Source organism: Phycodurus eques, chromosome 21, assembly GCF_024500275.1.
Source record: "Phycodurus eques isolate BA_2022a chromosome 21, UOR_Pequ_1.1, whole genome shotgun sequence".
In the NCBI taxonomy this organism is placed as follows: Eukaryota; Metazoa; Chordata; class Actinopteri; order Syngnathiformes; family Syngnathidae; genus Phycodurus; species Phycodurus eques.
The window spans coordinates 11,288,028-11,310,788 of record NC_084545.1 but is presented as its reverse complement, the minus strand read 5'-3'; the positions used below and the strand labels follow the sequence as shown (position 1 = coordinate 11,310,788).

The window sequence follows — 22,761 nt, the reverse complement described above, 5'->3', positions numbered from 1 at the left end:
TAATTATTCTTGATATAAGGATTAATATCCAATTCAAATCAAAGGCCCGGATGACTCTTTCGTTATTAACCTTCCTACAGGATGTAAAAAGCTTTCTTGGACCATTTTGATTCAATGATTACTTTTGGCCTAGCAGGTGACGGCAAATTGAACTGGTATGTTTACTCACCTCATTGATTTCCTTGTTCATATAGCTCCCACGGCATACTGCCCTGCTCTCTCTCTTCTATACGTGCCGCATATCTTATTAAAGGAGGAACTTCATAGAGGCAAGATATTGTGAAGAAGTCTTCAACTTATTTTGAATCCTAATTACTTCAGGCAAAAGGTAGACTACAATCTGGACTGCTCGCCAATCAATCACAGGGCGCCCACTTCTACCTTCTAAATTTTGGTTGAACTCGAAATTGTATGACGTTTGGGGGGTTCGACTTAACTTGGCCCATGAAGCAGAACTGTAGCAGCATTCGTATCACGGCAATGGCACGTTTGGCTGCTCGCAGATTTGAAATCAATGCCTTATTAACATGAATGTTTTTAAAGGGTTACAATTCTGAATTTGCTATCATAATCAGGAAATGCAATTAACCAGGACAGATGAAAATTTAAGGGAAAAAAATCAAGTAGTGGAAGGAGGGAAAGTGGGAAAATATGTTAATATAAATTATATTTGTTATATTTTGGCAATCTTTGGCTAAAAACAAGCTGAGGAGGAGTCATTGCACACTTTTTTTAGGTTGTTTTCCTATCTGCACATTGTCCACACAAACTGCAATTTGAAGGCTTTAGGGAAAAACAATATTTTATTTAGTAAAAGTAGCAAAGTCCTACAAAAACATTTAAAATTACGGACTGAGTTTTGCCCTTTAGGTAACTCTTGACGGTTTTTCCTATAGAACATTTGGGATAGCACCGCAAGGCGCAAAATCATGTTTGAAGTGTTGTTCATGAATGAGGGAAACAAACATATTACACCCTCAGTTACGAAAAGGAAATCTATCACTTTGATAATTTCAGGAAAGCCAGCAGCTGCATAAAAGCCTTGTTTTGTTTCTTAACTCGCCCAGAGTGCGTGGCAATTGGATTCATTTGCCCATCCTGTTTTTAAAATTTGGGACAGCACACCTGAAAACCTACTGCTCTGGGAGAAACCAGCACCAAATGTCACCTTGCACTGAAATGAGCCAGATGCAAGGAAACGTGGCGTTGAAAGATGTTTTGTTTTGTCAAATATGATATAGCATGACTCCTTCTTGTGACTGACTCCAAGTCAGGCCTGAGATCATTCAGAAGCTCCATAATTGCATTGCTCAATAGATGTTTTGTCATGTTAATTTTTGTTTCTGGCAATTCAAAAATGTTTGGCAGACACAGCCCTGGGTGCACCCAGTTAGTAGTTCAGCTTCCACATCTGTTTGGATTAGCAATCAAATGTGTGCCTGGTTTACCACGTGCAAACCTTTACTAAATCAGGCCCTATGTGTGTTCATGGCCAACATTGGCCAAATAAGCTGAAAGGGTAGTAAAATCAAATAAGGACCGATAGGTAATATAGCAATATATCCCAGTTTATGTCAGGACTGTGTAAAACATAACAACCAACTAACAATGAATGCTGATAATGTAGTGTTGCATTTTTTTCCAGCTTGTGCTGTCTGGCTCCTTGTGGTCACAATGTCATTATTACAGCCGTTACAAAAAGCTGCACATGCTGCAGAGATTGCACTTTAGCATCATGGAACATTTTACACTTTATTGCCTAATTGTATACCATGTCACTGCAAGCCCCAGTCCAAGACAGCGTGCAAATTATAACAACCACACCGACTGCTGAGTCGGGTGGCAGTTGGGTGCTAGCTAATGATACTAGCTCACGGTAGATGGATAGCTGGGCTGCGTCTCACTTTAGAGGCGAAGGCCAGCTTGGCCATTTTAAAAGCACAACAGTGTTGCTGTAACACTGTTTTGGCATGCTGCTCAGAGTCTGTGCGTTAGTCACACAGAGTCACCCGGGGAATACTTTCTACCTCTACTGATCACTGGCCTGCACCTCCTGGCCCTGAGAAATCAACAACCAGGATTTATAGATTTGTCGTAGATTGGCTGTCCCACATTGGTACGCCCATAAATACTTTTACAGCTTTGCTAATGCCGCTTTGGGGAATAAACAAGGTTAGTGTGGATGTGGGTGAGGATGAGATTTTGCAGGCACCTCAGACAAGTCGCAAAACAGAAGCATCAAGTTGCATGGGGATGAACATATCATCTCAATGCCAGTGCAGTTTTACAGGGCAATGCTCCAAAACATCTCTTCAAATATTTACGAAGAGTTATATTCCTCAAAATAGCCCAAGAACAACAAGTAAGTAAGTTAAATTCTGCAAATAATGCATGTCTTCATTAAATTATACACATTTCTTTCCACCTTTGGAATTCCAACTCTTCTACCCTTTTCTATAATTAGTGGTTATTTGCCTTAATTCAATGCACACCCTTTGAAATGATAAAGCACAAAATATGACTGTGACCTTTTTTCTTTCCAAAGAGCAGTTTTTTGGTTTGTTATATCATGTTCTTGAACACTATGACCGCTCAAATCGGGCAATTATTACCAACAAAAATTAACATGAAAAAAAATAACCTAGAACAAAATCTAATTATTTTTGGTTCAAATCACTGACTAAACAATAGATCGGATGAAGTGAAATTAATCATGCTGCTCAGTACTCAGTGAGCTCTGTGGCTGAAGCCCCTTTTGAATCACTCCCCATCAAGATACGCTTTGATTATATAAATGGTGAATTTTTACAATAGTGTTCCATTTATTGATGTCTGCATGTGGCCGGGTCAAGTGGATTTGACTGCGCCTCCACTAACAGTATTCAAAACACGAAACAATGTTTTGTTCTTTTTTTCCCCCCTCTCTACTTCATCCACTGTGCTGGCCAGGGTTCTGTTATTTATGGTGCAATCAAACTTGACACAAAGCAAAACGTTCGAATATGTTGTAACAATTAAATCAGAACATGTACGATATGCTTTGTAATCAATAAGCAGACACACACTGCTTCGTCATCTCATCGCCAGCTTCAGTACTGTATGTAGATATGGGTAAATACAAGTGAGACAACATGTGGTGCTTATCACTAAATACGCATTGTACTTGTAACATGCACCCTGCTTTTTTTTTTTGGTAAACGTCTTTATTTCTTCAAACCCTCATTTATTTCATTTTTTTAATTTGGAAATAATTTAAGCATTCAAGAAAGAAATGCAAGAAAGGCAAGGAACTGGAGGATGGATCGGAAAAGCAACGCATCACAACAAGGTCAAAGGAAAGATGTACATTTTGTTTTCATACAGTGGAGCAAAACAGTATTGACTCAGCCACCAATTGTGCAAGTTCTCCCACTTAAGAAGATGATGCCTTTAGTTTTCATCATAGGTATACCTCACCTATGAGAGACAAAATGAGGGGAAACAAATTCCAGATAATCACATTGTCTGATTTTTAATGAATTTATTAGCAAATTATGGTGGAAAATAAGCATTTGGTCACCTACAAACAAGCTTTCTGGCTCTCACAGACCTGTAACGTCTTCTTTAAGAGGCTCCTCTGTCCTCCACGCGTTACCTGTATTAATGCCACCTGTTAATGACACTCCTTATCAGTATAAAAGACACCTGTTCACAACCTCAATCTCCACTATGGTCAAGACCAAAGAGCTGTCAAAGGACACCAGAAACAGAATTAGAGACCTGGACCACGCTGTGAAGACTGAATCTGGAACAGCTTGGTGTGAAGAAATCAAGCAATTATTAGAAAACGGAAAACATACAAGACCACTGATAATCTCCCTCAAGGAGATTGACTGACTGGTATGGTCACTGTCACATTGCCATAATTTTGCACACATCTATTGATGATTGATCCAAATTACCACACTGTTGCACATTTTATTACTTATTAATTACTACATTTTCAACATATGTTTAAAGCAGGGGTGTCCAAACTATAGCCCATGGGGGTCATTTGCTGCCCTCCGTCCATTTTTTAGTGGCATACACTAAAAACATTTCAACACTGCCTGCAATACTATTTAAAAAAAAAAAAAAAAAAAAAACACTACCACTAACAGCTGGTTTTGTATAGAGCTTAGATTCGCAAAGATGCAAAGACTAACTAAAATAAATGACTAAAATATTTACAAAATAGTAATTTGTTACCTGCTGTTTGTTACTAACAAAATTTCTATTCATAGCCATAGAGCTTCCCAAATTAGTGCTGACCTGATAAAAACGTTCAATATGAATACAATTAATTACTAAACTGTGCATTCAAATTGAGTTTACACACATGATTTATTTTACTTTTTTGTGTGGTAAATATCACTGGTAGTGTGTTGTCTTTTTGTTTTAAATACAGTTCACAGATTGTACTGGATCACTCATTTCATGCAAGTGGTCATAACAATGTGGGATTACAGTGGTTATACCGCTTTTAAAACATTATAAAATGTTTATACATTGAATACTTGTTAGTTAACATGTTAATGGTTACTACATTTCTGCAGGTCATTATTGAAGACACTTTAATAGGATTGTCCTTCATAAACATAAAACTCGAAGGCTGCAGTGGCCCAAGCCTTTGAACTTGCCATCAAGTTTAATGATTTCAAAAAATTATGAGTAACCTATAAGAAAACTCTTTAGAAAAGTAACCTTACAGTAGTGATGCCACTATTTCCACAAAAGTTGATGATGCTGCGACTAAGATACAATAGTAACTCTTGTTAAATGGAAGGCAAACACCTTAAATATTCCAAAGATAAGCACACACATGCAGCGACAGTATCAAAAAGAGAGAGCGGCCACACAGCATACATCTTCATCTGAGTCTACTTACAAAAGGTTAGCATTCATCTTGCTCAAATCTTACCTGATAAATGCCTTAGTAACTCAATATTTCCACAGTGGGGGTGCACATTTGTCATCGTTGGGATGGCGTGCAGCATTGGCCACAGATGGGAACCCCCTCTCCCTTGTGCAGGAGATATGGGCTGCAGGTCAGACCAGATGAGCGCATGTGATGGATGACCCTGTTGGCTAGGATCTTAACCACAGAAATGTAATGTGATAACATTTTTGTACACTATAGAAAAGCTGGAGCGGAAATGCTCTTTTGCATTGAAAATAATAATAATGGCTACATTAATTGAAGTATATTAAGAGTTAACATTGACTTGTCACATACAAATTCATTCTTCTTTTGTACAACTACAGCATCAGTCCTAACCTTTTGGAGCAGCAAATTAAGAATAAGTGCCTGAACATAAGCACGACTCTGCAATATTTATGTTATTGTGTAAATTGCGTCAAGTCTGGATCTGATCATGATGAAATTTCGTTGAGCTAAGAATTGAAATCTGTTCTGTAAAAGAAACATTCATATTTAAAAAATAGCATGATTTCTGACATCAACTGTAGGGTTCCAATAAAGGATTATTTTAACAATCGATTAATCTGTTTTTTTTTCAATTAATTGATGAATTGGATTAGAAAAAAACAGTTTTGATTTCCATCCCTTTGTTCAAAAAGAGGGGATGATTTCAAATTGACAGTGCAGAAAATGCACAAACATGAATTGAATATGATTCAGTTAGTGGCTTGGTCCATAATATGTCATAAAAATAGGCAAAAATATTTATTATTTCCCTAAGTAATAGCAAATGTTTGCAGATGTCTTATTTTGATTAAGCACACAGATACTCAAACTGCTTTCACGGAGCACTACAGAAATCTGAGCCTAACTGTTGAGAAGCTAAAATTCTGATTTGGACAATTTTGAATGAAACAATATTTCTAAGCGATTAATCGATTATCAATAGTTTTCGATGAACTTGACAATCGATTAGTTGTCGATTAATCGTTGCAACTCTAGATAGCTTGCATGGCTGCTTCTGGAACAGGCTCACTAGTCTTTATTGATTATGTAACTCATGATGGTAGCAGCAGAATGAATTCTGAAGTCTACAAACCCATTTTGTCTGGCAATTTACAGAAAAATGCATCAAACTAATCAGGACAAGCTTCATTCTGCAACAAGACAATGACCCAAAACAAACTGCCATTACAACAAAGGACTTCATCGGGGGGGAAAAGTGGAAGGTCTTACACTGGCCAAGTCAATCACTGGCCCTTAACCCAATAGAGCATGCATTTTACCTCCTGAAGAGGAGGCTGAAGGGAGAACCCCCCAGAAACAAACCACAACTGTAAGAGGCTGCAGTAAAGGCGTGGAAAAGCATTTCAAATTAAGTCTGGTGATGTTAATGGGTCGCAGGCTTGATGCAGTTATAGCAAGGAAGGGTTATGCCACCAAATACTGTTATTATTAAATAAACCTAAAGTGAATGTCTATTCCAATACTTTTGCTCACTTGAAAAGTGGGTGGGTTCAAACAAAAGGTGCTCTGTCCTAAGTTAACATATTGAGATCTAAATACCATGAAATAAAATCTTTTGTCACATATTCATCTTTTGATCTGAAACAAAAATTTCTTTATTATACAACAAAAACAAAGGAATTGACCTTGCCGCTCCAATACATTTTGGAGGGGACTGTACATGGCCGTTTTGAATGAAATGAAAAATAAATCTGAAAGCAATTCTTGGATTGGAACTCATTAATTTATTGCAATTATTTAATGGTGTGGGTGGTGGGCTAAGTAATGTGACCCTGTAGCAAAAAAAGTCAGTGTTTCCTGTTGCAATCATGCACTCCTGAAATGCATTTCAGTTTTATATTGCTTGCGTTTAGCTTTTGACATCTAATAAAAACAATTCCAGTCCAAAACAGTCCAATCTAAGCTAAGATCTTTCAAGCAAGCTACAGCAATAGGAAAACACATATCCAAACACAAAAACATCTACAGTTCTTTATCATATGCACATTACTTGGAGGAGATGAACACTTTCTGTTTGAGTTCGAAAACATTGATATTTATAATTGCGATCTGACAAGAACTGAAGGAGTGCCTGGACCCAACAGTCAGCAGGGTATGTTATTGTTGTAAAAAAAATGGTAAGAATCCCAAGCAATTTGTTTCAAATTTCAAGTACTTAAACATTGACAATGCAACATTAAAATGTAATGAAGGCCGCCTAAAAGTGTTTGCAACCTTTTGAATGGCTCTGTGTTTGTCTGACATTTTTTATTAAAATAAGTGCTCTTTGAGAGGACAGAAATCAGAAGTTCCCTCGTGACAGAGGTCACCAACATCGGAAGTGCCAAGCCACCTTATCTCAAAGACGATATCTCAAACTTTAATTCATCATTGACTGACATGCACCCACTACACTTCGAGTATTACTTGCCCTCACAGAGGGCAGAAAATATTTGATTTCCAAATTCTCTGATATGACAGCTGCTGAGGGGGAAAGTTCATTCTCTGAGGTTTAATCTCTAATAACACAGGTGGGGCAAGGCGGGATTGTAAAGGTAAACTAAAGCAGCTGCAGCAATTTCCACCAACTTCACTCTATTTGGTTTATTGCAGACATTTTCCTCTCTTTCTTCCTTCAGTCTCATTTTTTTTTTTTTTTTAGTTGCGGCTGCCAACAACTGACCATTTCCATTTAATTCTTTCCCAGTCTGTACTTGCATGGACGTTAGGAATGATGTGTGTTTGTGTATGCTGAAGAGACACAACCTCATTTCAATAAAAAATATTTTTTATTAAATAAAAGATGAAGCCAACCTCTGATGATGATCACCTGAAATTCAGCCAGACGAGGTAGAAAACTTTGTCAAAACAACATTTTAGCAACATTTAGTTAACAAGACTGAATGCAGACAGAAAACAATAGGACTTCGTCCTTGTAAATCTAAATCAATGTGCTTAAAAGGTCAATGCTACATGTTCCATTGGTGCCACAAATAGAAATGGCCTCTTCCTCTTTAGATTATTATTTTTTTCTCTCCAAAGGATATGGTCAAATAAGGATACAAATGGTTCTGCTGGCCCACAAATTCAAGCCTTGGCATCTTGAATGAATAAAGTATGAACACAAATTGAAAAGAAAGCATTACAATGTGAACTCTGTCACAATTCAGAAAAAAATAAATCAATACTGTATTTCCTTCCATTTATTATTACAGGGCGTCCTCCATTGACGACTGAGTTCAGTTCCTACAGCAGTGAGTCTTCTACACTAACGCAGTAGTAAAGTCATAATTACAGTAAATAGTACAAGTAAAACACTTCTAAGCCATAAATCTAAAACTACAATAGAAAAAAGTAATTACAGTGGTAACGGAGCGCATCTTGTTGTGGTGCGTGACAATGTATGCAGTTGCGCTAATTAGTTTATTGCACGACGTTGGCAACCTCAAAACATCATATATCAGTACCGTTGTAAATAGAGGACCACATGTAATCAAATTAAAAAGTGTATGTTCTATAATTTTCTCCACACAAATGATACTTATATCTTTATTATATTTCAATTACAGCTTGCTTTATGATAAGCAGTTGTTGCTAACGTATGTGTATATGTCGTAAAGGCTTCAGTTTACTGAAGTGTCTGCAGCACAAGGTGGTATCAGTTATTGTATTCATATTATGGCCTCTTAGTGATGTCATATGTTTGGTCTTTTTTTTCAGAGTTTGGGAGGTCTCTAGCTCAGGCGGCATGCTTGTTTGTTCAAGTAAATGACACATGTGGCCGTTTATTTGGGCCATGCAGTCTATTCAAGCAAAAGCCCATTATTGGAGGAACTACGGTAAACGTAAATGTTTTATTTTGTTTTGGCCATTTTAACAAATCCATTTTCATGAATAAATACTTTATCAACAACTATGTAAATATATTTAAAACAATACTCACCTGTAAATGGTATCATTGCTTTGCTCTTTTCTTGGCATCGTTATTGTCTTGTTTTGGCCTGGCTGATCGAGCAAATTGCTGCGATTATCAGTCAAGGGCCTTTAACATTTAATAGGTCAATGTTTACACTCACATCGAAAAGCATTTTTTCTTCTTGGCCAATCCCTTAAATAATTTTTCTATAGTTACGAATATTACAATTCTAACCAGTGGTGTCCTATCTACAGCCGGGAGGTCTGCTGCAGCCCCCTGTGCATTTTGTAGCGGCCCACATCATATACTAAAATGCAAATGGCTCATGTCTTTTGCCTGCAATGTACTACTTACTGTATTTTCTAAACCCTGCAGCAAAGCAGAAGAGAAAAAATAAGTTAACCCTCATCGCTCACTTCTTTTTCCAACAATCACACATCTCTAAAATGGCAATAAATTTCATTTCATAGCACCCTGATGAATAAAGATAATTTAGTAACAGCAGCAAATGGCAAGAATGGAGACTGTTTGCTCTACTTTCTGCTCCGTGTCAATGTCTGCTTAGTACAGATTGCTCTTGTTTTGGTTGTGAATGTGGAGATGTGATTCTGCTGCTGCTCAGTATAGGCGCAGATCTACAGTATTCTAGTGGGATAAAGGGCAATGGCCACCCAAAAATCCAGAAAAATCCTTGATTTTTTTGCTTTATCCCCAGGCTGTTTTCTTTTTTAACATATCTATATAATATACTTTATATAGCACAATAGAGAATAATTGCTTTGTGTAACTTTCTTACACTGGTGGATTGGTAAATTGTCCGTAGTTGTTAATGTGTGTGCAAATGGTTGTTGGTCTATTTGTGCCCTGCGACCAATTCAGGTGTACTCCGCCTCCCGCCCGAAGTCAGCTGAGATAGGTGCCAGGATACTCACGACCCTAGTGAGGATAAGCTATTCGGAAAATGGATGGCTGTCTGAGAGTCAAAGTGAATACTTATGTGGTTATATATAATCCCAGTTTTTTACTATGACCACCAGTTATGTACATTCGGTGACACGCTGACCGCATTGTGTACAAATGACATAATAATATTAGCTGCTACAACAGAGCAGTTAACAAAAAGGATACAACCACGAGGGGTTTGTCGAAGAGAATATAGCCATTGGTTTCCCGCAGGGCTTTCTCAGCACTCTGCTCACTGGAAAGTCCAACAAAGGCCTGCCCTTTCATCCGGCCCTCTTTCATTAAAACCACGTCAAACCTGGTGAAGAAATGGGAAGCAAGGGACCATCGTTAGCGCTCATGGTTGCTGGACACGTTTGGAGGAAAGAAATGCATCTCGTTCCTCAACTACAAAAAAAAAAAGCATGCATTAGCGAGCCAATTGAGGCCTGGGATACTACAGCTAGCTAGAGCTATTTTATGGGACTCCAGTAAGGCCTGAAAATACAGATGCAGGAAATGGAAAAGCTTCACATTTTCTTCCATTAAAAAACAGCCTGCTGTATCCTTAACGACACTCACGAGAGCCCTATGCCTCAGATTTGATACTTTCGATTGCAAACTGAATGATGCTATAAAGGTAGTAGTAATCACTGCAACTGGTGTAGCACGTTTAAATCCTCTCCTGTTTTACAAAATTTCTAAACTGGGTCACATACTCACATTGAACTCTTTACACTAAATATTGTAATGTAGAATTGCACTGCATGGGTGGATCTAATAGGGTGTCCCTTCATGTTGCTAAATAAGTAAAGCTAGAAATGCAACTCAAAACTATAATTTTTTAAGGCAAATATTTTTATATACATCTAGTATTGGATGTGACTACATTGCACAGGTGTATCTGAACAAGGAGGCACGTGCGCAATTGCACTTAAAATAAATTTTATGAACTCCACGTGACATCTCAGCAGGTAAAAATTGCAACACAAAAATTAAAAAAAATATAACTGTATTCAACATTTTAGTATGGACAAATTTCCATTTTGTCACAAAAAAAAACAATCGTGTTCCAGTAAAGTTGTGACTTACATTTTTTTATATTAATATTGTGCAGACTTTTTAATAAAAACCACTGTGAATGCTAAGCAAACCAGACCAATGTAATGCAATGTGCATTACATTGTATTCTTTTTTAATTTGGCCTGGACCAGAGTTACAGATTACAAGAGTGAACACAATCTAAGAGTGTGGTGCTCAACCCAACAAAAACTCAGTTTGAGGTCCTGGGTGAAATATTCATTTAAAGTACTGCTGATGCACAAACATAAAAAAAACATCCCTCCTGATCTGTGTGTCAGGTTGGATTCTTTTTTAATAACAGCACAGTGAGCATGCATTACTAGAATCTCTCGAGAGAAAGTGACAAATTGCTAGTCAAAAATAGCTGATGAATAGGAGATGGTGTAAATAAAAGAGATGGTTACAAGACTTGTTTCTTTGGCTGCCATTTTATCAAATCTGTCCTTAAAACTAATTTGTCTCTGACAGGAAAAAAGGACACTTACATGTTTCTTTCAGTTTCTGATGAGGGATCAATATATCTCCCATAGATGTACTTTAGGTCCTGGAAGATAAATGATGAACAAAAGACAATAAATAAAGACTTTAGGTGCTCTGATGCAGCAGAGATAATTCTGGGTTTGTTTTACTTTGACATTCAACAACGCAGCAATCTGATGACTTCTGCAATAAACACGCAACAGGACAATCACAAGTGGGTCAAGTGCCAGAAAAGAACCTACTTTCTCTTCCACTTGTTTTGCGATATTCTTCACATACAGTCTGCAGGTCGGCTCGCCTGGCTCGTAATTCTTAAACTACCGACATCCTTTTTATCTCTGTTTTAAAAGATGAAACGGTGAGGTTCAGGTCATATTTGACTGTGTGTGTGTGTGCGTGCTTATGTTTGTTTCGTCATCTGTGTTTACCATCTCTTGAGAGACGTCCTTTCTCAAGCTCTTTTCTTGAGATGACATCCAATGGGAGATCCTGCTCTTCGTCACTGTGCTCCTCACATTGCTGGAACAAATGGATGCTGGGGTAGATCTTCCCAAATCCTTCTGCAGCCTCCATTTTGTTGTTGTGGGTAACCTCTCTGTCATCTATTTCTGAAAGATAAACTGGAGTTGAAGGAGCCAAAAATAACTTTATCATTAACTTGATGCTGACCACTAGCAACTGGATTTGAATTAGAATGTTTTTTTGTCTTTTTTTTTTATCGAGTTTCCCATAACGAAATAGAAGGACCCTCTGTGAACACAAATGGAAACTCAAAATAGAAAACTGGAAGTTCTGTAGATGCTGTGTGACGAGTTGACGGCCGGTACCCATAAATATGAATGAGCAGAAGGCACCGTGAGTTAGGATGAAGGACTATGAATGTTATCTGCTATGGTTAGTCAGTAACTAATGATCCATCAACTAGTTGTTTCAGTGAGTCCCAACCACTGAACCACGACAAAGCATGTCGTGAGAGATCAGGAGGTGTGCTGAGGGAAATTTTCCAATTTCAGTTCATGGTCCAAAAAATATTATTTCTTCACTACTTATGGTGACAGGGAGGATATTTAATGCTCTTCCACTTCAGTATCTAAACTTCTTTTGGAATATTTTTTTCATGGTGTGCCATGAGATTTTATTTAATGTAAAGTACATGCCTTTGCTCAATAAAGGTTAGGAAACACTACTACCTTTTGTACATGCTGCTGATACTTATCTATCAAAAGCTAGCGTGATTTGGTTTACCTTTTTACACACTATTTCCTCCTAAAAAATAAACATGAGGCTTATCTGCGATGCATCTCACGCCATCTTCATTTGTCATTAAAGTTAAAGAAAGCAGGTCACTGTTTGAAAGTACAGTAAAACAATGATGGATTTATTTTTATGACTGTTGACAATGATATTTAAAGAATTTGCCAGAACAGTTGCAGTGTTTCTTAATCTGGGTTTGATTGAACACCAGGGGTTCGGTGAGCCAGACTCAGCAGTTCAGTGGAGGTCAACAAACACACACACACACACACACACACACACATGCACACACGCAGTGCATGTGTCCGTTCTGTTCACCCCGCTCGTATGATTCGTGACATCACACTCCGCTTGACCATCATTGTACTGTTTGTACAACATTTTGCAACTTTATGACTTTATGACTTTGTGAGCTATCCTTTTTGCAGATGGTAAACAAAAGGGAAGGAAGACTGTTGTGAAAATTATGAGTGACAACTGCCAAGGTAACGCTGCACATTTCTGAGCTTGTCTCTGTCAGGCAACCGCAAAAGGCACATTGACTGGTACTAAATATTCATTGAGCTATGCTTTTGTTTTTCGTGTGAATTTTTTTGGTTTGTTTTCTTGTTTTTATTTTTTGAACAGTGATTTTGTGTGCAAATGATGCGTTGTTCAGTTTGTATACTAATTGAATTTGAAAAAAAAAAAGAAGGTATTATTCAAATTACGAAGGATTTTGTGAATGCGCATATATAACTGCGGGGTTGAATACCTCCAACAAGGTTAGGAGCCTCTGGTTGAAAAGCTTCATGGTAGTAACAGTTGGATTCTGTAACATATTTATTCTAATTTTAGTGATTTCCTATAGGAAACATGGTTTTGAATTTCGAACAAATCGGAGGTCAACCAGCACCTGAGTATGCATTGTGAAGTGCCACTGAATCCATTCACAATGTATATTTTACCCTTTTATTGGAATGAACATGCTTAGGTTAGGCGATGTAATGGTCATAAAATCCTAAGCAATGGTTGAGTGTCTCTCACTTTTGTTTTTACATTTTATATTGTAGGAATAAAGAAGAGACTAGAGGAGGACACAAAAGCACATGCTGTATGACATGGAATTGAAAGAACCAAACCTGCACAAGAGAAAAAGTTATTACAGATCAAGTGTGAGTACACTAGAGTGAGGCCTTTTTTGATACTTCCGCTTATCTGTCCCCCGTTCACCCTTTCATTTAAATGGTTTGTTTATCGGACAAAACAAGACTAATCCAAAAAGCTACCTGCCGTCATTTTATTTTCCCTCCACGCCTTAAGGAAATCTGTCGTGCTTGACTTTGAGATCTGTTTTACTTCTCTGGAGTTTGCTGGAGTGTCAAGTTGTAGCAAGAGATAAGGTGTCAAAATAAATATATAAGGAAAAAAGGGAAAGTGTACTCCCCACAACCACGCTCCACAAATGACATTTCCTCACACTGATAATGGCAACACCTTTTCAGTGTAAGCTGGCTGCTCCTCTGATATACAGTATTGTTGTTCTGACTCCCCCCACAGATAGCACAAGCACAAAACCACCCCTTGGTTCAATCTGACAGTATGAAACATCTTTACATGTCATCTAATCTTGACAGCAAATGCCTAAAAAAAATTCACAATAGGAATCCAATTTAATGGTAGTTTTCACTGACCATAAAATTTAACAAACCTGCATACCCCAATGAGATGCATTACAAACAAATTTTAATCAAATCTGTGTTTACCACAATAAAACTCACATTAATTTTAAAAGATGACACTGTCAGAGAGGAATTCATTCAAATATGATAGTGGTTACATTGCTTTTGTGATCTGTTACTCATATACTGTACGTGTATAAATTTATCAAACACATATTCAGTACTAAAACCAGAATAATAAACTTGTTGTTAAATGAAAAGGGCAAATAAAACATTAGCATTATTATGTTTGACATACTATTCTCATTAGATTGTGTCAGTATACTAGTTTATAATAGTTTTATATTTACAGTATATCAAAATGGAAACATTTTTTCAGCATTTAGTCTATTAATATATATATTTTTTTTCAATAGATGAGTTTTCAAGCACACAAACAAATAATACTGAAGTGTAAGCTTTTCGATCAGTTGTATTTGAGTATCCAGTCTCAGTTCAACATTAAAATCAAATGTTGATAGTCAGTTTGTGGTTGATGATGAAAGTGGCCATCCAAGGTCTGAATAGGGAAGTACAAGCCTTACTCATACCTTCATCACACTGCATCCTACTTCCTTCCACCCTGGCTGCTACCTCTGGAACTGAAATGTGGAATTCTATTTTCTTCGGTCCGGCGGGGTGGGGCTGCTCAAACACGTCTGATGGCTGCATGACTGGAGCACTGAAGACAGCAGAGACAATCGCCACTTTCCTGAGTAGACACCTTTTAAAAAAGAACTCACAATAAAACCGGGCTCTTGCGTGGCATTAGGGGCCCCAGATTTTCTGGGCAACGGTTCCCAGTCCAACCACATGCAGCCAGGAGACACTGGACATACATAATTTTCTAACAGAGTTTGTGGCGTGTCGTTAAGGGAGTGTGTGCATGGGAAGTGCCTTCCTAAACCAGCACCAGGTTGTATTTGTGACAAAAAAATACTACCTTTAAGCAAATTGTGATTCTGAATGTATGTGTGAGGATATGCACGAGTGGTTCTGTTGTACCTCTGAGAGTCCGGTTTGGGCACATAGAGGAGATCCTTGATCTTGGGTTTTTTCCTCTTCGAAGAGGTTTTTGGTCTCAGGGGTCTCTTGCATGCTTGGTTGACCAGACCCATCAGACGAACAATCCTGAAGCAAAGCCAGCATTGGGAACGAGACAAGTATTCAGTATCTTCGTATATATTTATATTATTATTTATATAATATATATATATTGTTATATATTTCTTGCTTCAAATAACCTAAGTGTGAAGTAAAAGGAAAACCTATGAATGGTACATGTTGAGTACACAATTATGTCATTTTGAGAGAAGAACTATATGCTGAAGAAAACAAGGAGTGTGCAGTTGTATTTGACAGTGATCCGTACATATTACTACCAGTGGTCCCCGTTATAAAGGAATTAGCATTAAGGACACATGTGCATGTACTTCTGATTCTGCTCTTGTATGAGACACCAACTGATTATGCAGATGTACATAATATGGTGACACCAGGGAAACACACACAAAAAAGTCTGTCTCTAAAGTGATAATGTCCATGGGATTCACATGATCAACACTACAAACTAAATAGGTTATGAAAAAGGTCTCCGTAAGCTTATTTCCAAAGGATGGCAACATCCCCATAACATGACGTCATGGGCACGCCATCTTTTTCAAGGACAATCAAGTTGTCTCAAATGTGAGCGCTAGAATTCTAACCTCTCCTTTTCTTCATCATCTCCACTCTCATACTCAGATTCTTCATCAGCTGACATCTCCATCTCTTCTGCTGGTGTAGGCGGGAGATCAGGAGGCAAGGGGGGAGGCATGGGGATGGGTGGGGCAGTAGGCAGGTGCTCAAACTGCAACAGACAGTTTTTTTAAACTGACTTGGCTTACACTTTTTTCTGAAATGTTCTCCTTCAAGATTTCACTATGACATAACTAATTGCTTGTTTAACGACAAATAATTTACATAGACCACAAAGGTCTGACAAAACAAGCTCACCAAGGGGGGCCTGGGAGTGACTGGTCCAAATGGACATGGTAAATTCATCTTGTTCATCAGATGCAGAACCTGTTAAAAAGGTGAAGATAAAAACATTGCAACAGTGAAGAGTTGTGGTTTGGTTTATGCAATACCTGCAAATATAGAAACACATAGCGCCACCAAACAGATTGCACAGCTTTTGTACTTTCCATTCCAAATGCATGGATCAAGGAGAGATTGAGGTGAGAAGTGTGAGAGAGGTGAGGAGGGGGTGCTGCTGCTGCGACAACACAACAGCGCCACCAAGACAAAAAAGCTACAAACAGCAGCATTGAAAATCCAGGTGGCTCAGCTCCTAGGGAAATGTTAAACCCATAACTCATGCTTCCCACTTCTGGTTTATTATTAACATGCGTACAATGGAATTTAAAAAGGTAAATGTTTGCTGGATGATCTTCAAACGAGGTTGGATGCAGTTCAGAGACCACATATTTTCATTTTATAATAGGTCGTCTCCCAAGGCTAACATGCAGAGAAATTATTTTTTCTTACAAATTGCCACTTTTAGCATCTCTTTAAATAGCATGCATAACGCAGAATATGGAAAAATTTGCATCTGCATATCGACGGTTTAAAGGGTGAGAAAATAAATATGATGCCATATAAAAAAAAGGAAACAACGTACTCACTTGAACATAAAACTTGGGCACACACAGGAGGGCATGTGTAATATTTGTCAACACACTATTGGAAGGCGGTGGGTACAAATACTTCAAAGTGGGATTTGGGTGATATTTCAACCTGAAATTAACAGAGAGAAAGGTAGAAATATATGATGAACACAAATATAAATTTTACAACTGAAAAATACTATGTATGTAATTGTAGTAACTTGGAATTTAATAATAAGTCCGAAGAAGTAACAATTGTGCAGTGATCCAACTGTATTATCTTATATATATTGTAAGGTGTGGCACGGTAGACGACTGGTTAGAGCGTCTGCCTCACAGTTCTGAATCCCCGGCCCCGCCTGTGTGGAGTTTGCATATTCTTCCCGTGCCTGCGTGGGTTTTCTCCGGGCACTCCGGTTTCCTCCCACATCCCAAAAACATGCGTGGTAGGTTAATTGACAACTCTAAATTGCCCGTAGGTGTGAATGTGAGTGCGAATGGTTGTTTGTTTGTATGTGCCCTGCGATTGCCTGGCAACCAGTTCAGGGTGTAACCCGCCTCCTGCCAGATGATAGCTGGGATAGGCTCCAGCATGCCCGCGACCCTAATGAGGAGAAGCGGCTCAGAAAATGGACGGATGGATATTGTAAGGTTCAGAATGAGATAATGTTAACAAATGGCCCAAAATGTAATAATATTAACTTAATTTCTCAGATTCAATTGACATGGGTAAAATCACTATCATAAGATCAATCAATCTTCTTTATGTGGATGGTTATAAATAGAGGTTTGTGAAAAACAGTATGTTCAGTGAAGAATAATTTAATGAATTTAAAGAAATAATAGAAATAAAAAGGCTCAAACGCAAACCCTTTAAGCATTAGTCATTATCACAATAAAGAAATTAACCATTGTAAAACAATGAAATATGCTTTCAATGAAAAGATTGAGAAGTGTGCATTAAAAGTCAGATTAAAGATATACTCCATGCATTTAGAACAATAAAATAATAATAAAAAGTAGCAACTCATGTAGACGCGAGCACTAGCAATCGACTCCACTGAGGAGAGCATGTTGGCTGTTCAACCTCTGAGCTGAATCTGGAGGCAAACTTTTGCATTAAATGTGCAGTTTACGGCGAGGATTAGTGACGTAGAGGAGTGGCTCTGCACCCCAGAAGGACAACGTTCAGCCGCACTAGCTACCCAGCCGCAGCTCATAGCCGGTGCAGCGCAAGTTATCTTAGTGCCTAGCATTGCGAACGGTAGTTCCGGAGCAGCCAGGAAATCAGGGAGGATTTTATCTGTAACATCTATGCTGATTTTCTTTAGCCCATCAATGGCATGTCACATTAAGTTAGCATCAAGATAGCGGACTAACTAGTTTTTTTGTTTTGTTTTATGTGTCATCTTGAAACAAGCACATTTGCCTCTTGATTGGAGAATTATTTGCTATTTGTCGAACTGCACAAAACCATTCATAAAAAAAATAGAAAAAAAACAATACTACAAAGATGCAGTACTGCAACATTCTTCACGGCAATGTATCGTACTTTTCAGTAAAAGGTACACTTCTTCTTCTGTGAGACCCTAGACTGAACCCACGCTGCATGCACTGAAGTCAGGCGTATGCACTACTACAACATCTTTTTTTTTTATTCAAATGACTCGATTAATACATGGGAAAATCTGTAAAATACTCTATTCAAAAACTATACACTAGCTGCAGCTCTACAATGTACTGTAGATCCACCCTTTGTATCTAACTTCAACACACTGGCACACATCACCATAAACTATGAAATAAGTCACATGTTTACCTGAAATAGATTACTTTTTGTGGAAAATTATAGCACATTCCATTTACCCTATGTTACAGAAAGAAGAAGTGTTTCGGGTATGCCTAGTTCAAATACATCCACAGATGGGTCTCTAACTCAAACATTGTCAATAAACCGAAATCAGAAACATCCAAAGAAATGACATCATCATCTGAGTTTTCCAAAATTGTTTAAAGGCATAGTAATCGTACAGTATGTAAACTTCTGACTTGAAAGAAAGTAATGAAAAATTGCCAAAAAAAAAATCCTTCTCTCATTATTCTGGTATTTATCAAATAGAAATAATTTGCGTAATCCTAATTGACTTCAACAGGAACTGTTTAGTCTGATTTAATGTCAGACGAGGGGGGAAAAAAAGTATATGCGTCTTTTTATATAGTGTATGTAAACATCTGGTTTCAACTATATGTTCAACACTCACCCAAGACTTGGAGCAATGCCGGTTTCTATGAGAGAAACGTTAGGCTGCTTAGTTTCTGGTTTGTTCTGCGCTCCCTTGTCAAACTTATTACTCCTTAGAACAACAGAGACAAAGTGGTTCAGATGTCTGATTTAATTTCACTTGTATATTAAGAGAAATCTGTCCATCTAAGAACAATTGAACGTCTGAGAGTCAATGCAGTCACTTACCTATCTGACACAGGTGGATCCTTTAATACTGTGATGTTATCTTGGCCTTTTGCAAACTCCACAATAAGTTTTCGATTAAAGACCTCTAGCTGATGAAGCCGGGTAAGAGCCTTTAAGATATGTTCATCAGGTAAACATAGAGTGTCGTTGACTGAGTGGAATGGTAGTGCTTTTAAAAAAACAAGCATGGTGTGAGCATCATTATTTCCTACAGACTCACCTTTTGTGCTGCTTTTTCACTGCAAAAAGTTGCAAATGCGGTGTGTTTCTGTGGAGAGAAAAGATCAACTTAGAATGGACAAATTCATTTGAGTAAAAGGTTAAGAAAATCCCAGAGAAGCCCAACATAACCATTATTTTCCTTAACTTTAACTGTACATCTTTTATGAATCATGAGTTTGAAATAAACGACTTGAATTTAACCCACCATACGGCCAATGTTCGAGAAAACTCTGACAGACTGGGCTCCAAAATACTTGAGCAGGTCCTCCTTCTCATCCTCACTCAACTCGGCTGGTAAATGGCGGACCAACAACGTCTTGCTTCCACGCTTCTCGGTCGAGTCCATTTCTCTGAAGGTCAACACGGCAATTAGCAACTTTACTAAACACGATAATACCTACTGTGACACAATCATTAAGGAACACTATTCCATTACTGCCACTAATCACCAATGTAGTTAAGGCAGCAACCATCATTGCAGCCAAAAAGGCTGCAGTAGTAATGTATGATTTTTTTCTTGGGAAGTCCTGCAGCCAGGAGATTGGGGTAGTGTGATAGAAAATTGTATTATGTATAATAGACTTTACACCAATTTTATCGGGCTGATCGTATCGGCCGATATTTAGCATTTTATGCTGAACGGCTTTATTGTCATAATTCGCCGATCCGATCAATGACGTAATTGATCGGCTCTGCTAAAGACATTGTTGGCAGTGTGGGACAGACAGGCAACACGTCATTCCCGGATCAGACTAAAAGACAAATTTGCTGTTTCACAATGGCACTGTCAGACTACTGCAATAAAATCTTGTATTACGTTTTTTACGATCATCGAGCTTTATCTTGTCAACTCAAATGCGATCGGATACACTCGTTACCGTGGCGACGACAACAAAAGTGGAGCGCACCGACGGTATTATAAGGACAAAATGGGGGGAAACGTGTGTTGGTGGTCACCGGTGTTCAGGACAGGGGAGGACGTTCGTTTAAGGCTTGCTTGAGGTATGATCATGTACTTTTAATACAATACGGCTCACAAGCAGGCAATAAAATGTTATGTAGCCTAGCAAGCTAGTGGTAGTACGAACGGTTGGACGTAAACATGCCGCCATTCTGTCGAATCATGCTCTAAAGTTTCGGTGTGGGTGAAGAAATGTAATTAAAAATAAAGTAAATTAATTACAGTAAGTTAGCACCCATTATTTCTGTCATGTAATGTTGGTTTGACCTGACTGATTAGAATACACTATCTGAATAGAGCAGTGATTTCCAACCTTTATGGAGCCAAGGAACATATTTTACAATTGAAAAATCTCACGACACACCAACAAACAAAAATGTCACAAAAATCGGATACATTAATTACTGTATTTAGTTCCTGCCATTTAATAGAAGACCATTCATTTGTTCTGTCTGTCACTATGCCTCGGTGGCATAAATAGAGGAACAAAGATACACTATTTATTGTAAATATAATTTTTGGAGCAATTAAATACACAAGTATATAGAGTAAATGAACAGGTCATTTAAATAGGCACATTCCTCCATCTTGTGATCGTTTTTTTAAACTCGCGGATCGGTCCCAAAAATCCTGATCGTGTAAAGCCTAATGAATTTTGTAGTTAAGGGTGTACCCCACCTCTCACCCGCAGTTAGCTGGGATAGGCTCCAGCATACACACAATCCCTACTGAGGATAAGCAGTGTAGAAATTGGATGGATGGATAAATTATTTCAGTTGCGTCCCTTGCTTCTGTGAATTGTAGAAGAGCACCACTTAGTTTAATTAGATTTCAAAGGTGACTTGCCTGTACTAATCATGTCTGTATAAAACCTGGAAGCATTAAAGTATGAACATCTACACAAAGAAGACTCACGTTTGTGTTAGGTGTGTTCTTCCATTTGATTTTGTTTCCCTGTGGTATGGTTATTTCTTTTGGATATTTGCATGTGGGGAGGTAAAAAGATTTGTGTTTGGGACCTCTTCGGGGCCAGATATCATTGAGACTACAGTACTCAACGCTGTATGTTACCTGACCTCTTTGCAAATATAATAAACTGGACAAGCTCTTTTGTCTTAAAAATGCTTGTTTCGGGTATTCTCATGATTAGCGAGAGCATGTTTTCCCACAGTAAAGTTCAATATGATGTTGAATTTCACAGTCACGCTACCAAAACTGCTTTGTGCTAATCATGTGAAACGAGACGTACAGTAACGAATTACATTGGATTTTTTTTGCCAGTCTGTTGCGACTACCGTCACGTTCCGTTACACGTGGGTGCTTTTATAAAACCCATATCCGAACATTAACGTTATCACAAGCTCACCTTTAGTTGGTTGTTAAGCTAGCTCCCGACTGTATCACGCTGATAGAAAATCAACTTCCGTCCTGCTCTTCTTCTGACCAAAAACGTGTGATCAGTAAACAGCTTGTGCACGCCATCGCCCCCTTTGTTTCCTGAATGGAATATAATGATCAGTTGTCCCTTGCTTTAATATACCGATTTCTATTAAGCTGTTTGAGCATTTATTCGATTTCTTGACATGCAGCTTAAGGTCCATGTGCAATTACGCTATTTGTCCTCACTTGTAAGACAGTTCACCGCAAAAGTAGAACGACTGCGTACAGTGATTTTCCGTAGATTTGTTGCACTATATCAATTTTAGGCTTCATTCAGACCTCACGAGCGCCATCTATTGCTAGTGGTAAGCCGTGACCGCTAAGTACACGACTTCAAATAGATTTTGTTTACAAATATAAATAAATAGTTTGCTGAACCCCTTTCCAATAACAATGAATTACATTCTATTTCATTTAACCCTGTGAGTTTCCAAATTATTCCCTATATATATATATATATTATGTATATATCATTCTGAGTGTATTAATTATGTAATATTTGAATTTTCCACGATATTATAAATTATAATGCTCCTTGTCATACAACTTGCATCTCATTAACTGAAATGTGTCTTTCCTCTGACCGCCAACTTCTTTCATGAAGCATTTATAGACTTTAAGGGACATTCCAAATCAGTTTGTGAAAGATCAGACATCTAAATGTTGTGCACATTTGTCAGTGAAAGTTTATCAACACTGT

The 22,761-nt window shown here is 38.0% G+C and overlaps 1 protein-coding gene across 1 annotated transcript; it reads right to left on the bottom strand.

The window, feature by feature from the left end:
• Positions 1–7,294: 7,294 nt before the first annotated feature.
• On the bottom strand, positions 7,295–22,065 carry rnpc3 (RNA-binding region (RNP1, RRM) containing 3). The gene is given in 16 exon segments (XM_061666894.1): positions 7,295–8,966; positions 9,990–10,122; positions 11,372–11,430; positions 11,609–11,683; positions 11,685–11,704; positions 11,795–11,974; positions 14,872–15,002; positions 15,326–15,451; positions 16,027–16,169; positions 16,316–16,384; positions 16,987–17,098; positions 19,230–19,322; positions 19,439–19,548; positions 19,659–19,706; positions 19,866–20,010; positions 21,988–22,065. Coding segments are annotated over 15 exon segments (1,506 nt in total). The 5' UTR covers positions 20,007–20,010; positions 21,988–22,065; the 3' UTR covers positions 7,295–8,900.
• Between the last annotated feature and the right edge of the window lie 696 nt (positions 22,066–22,761).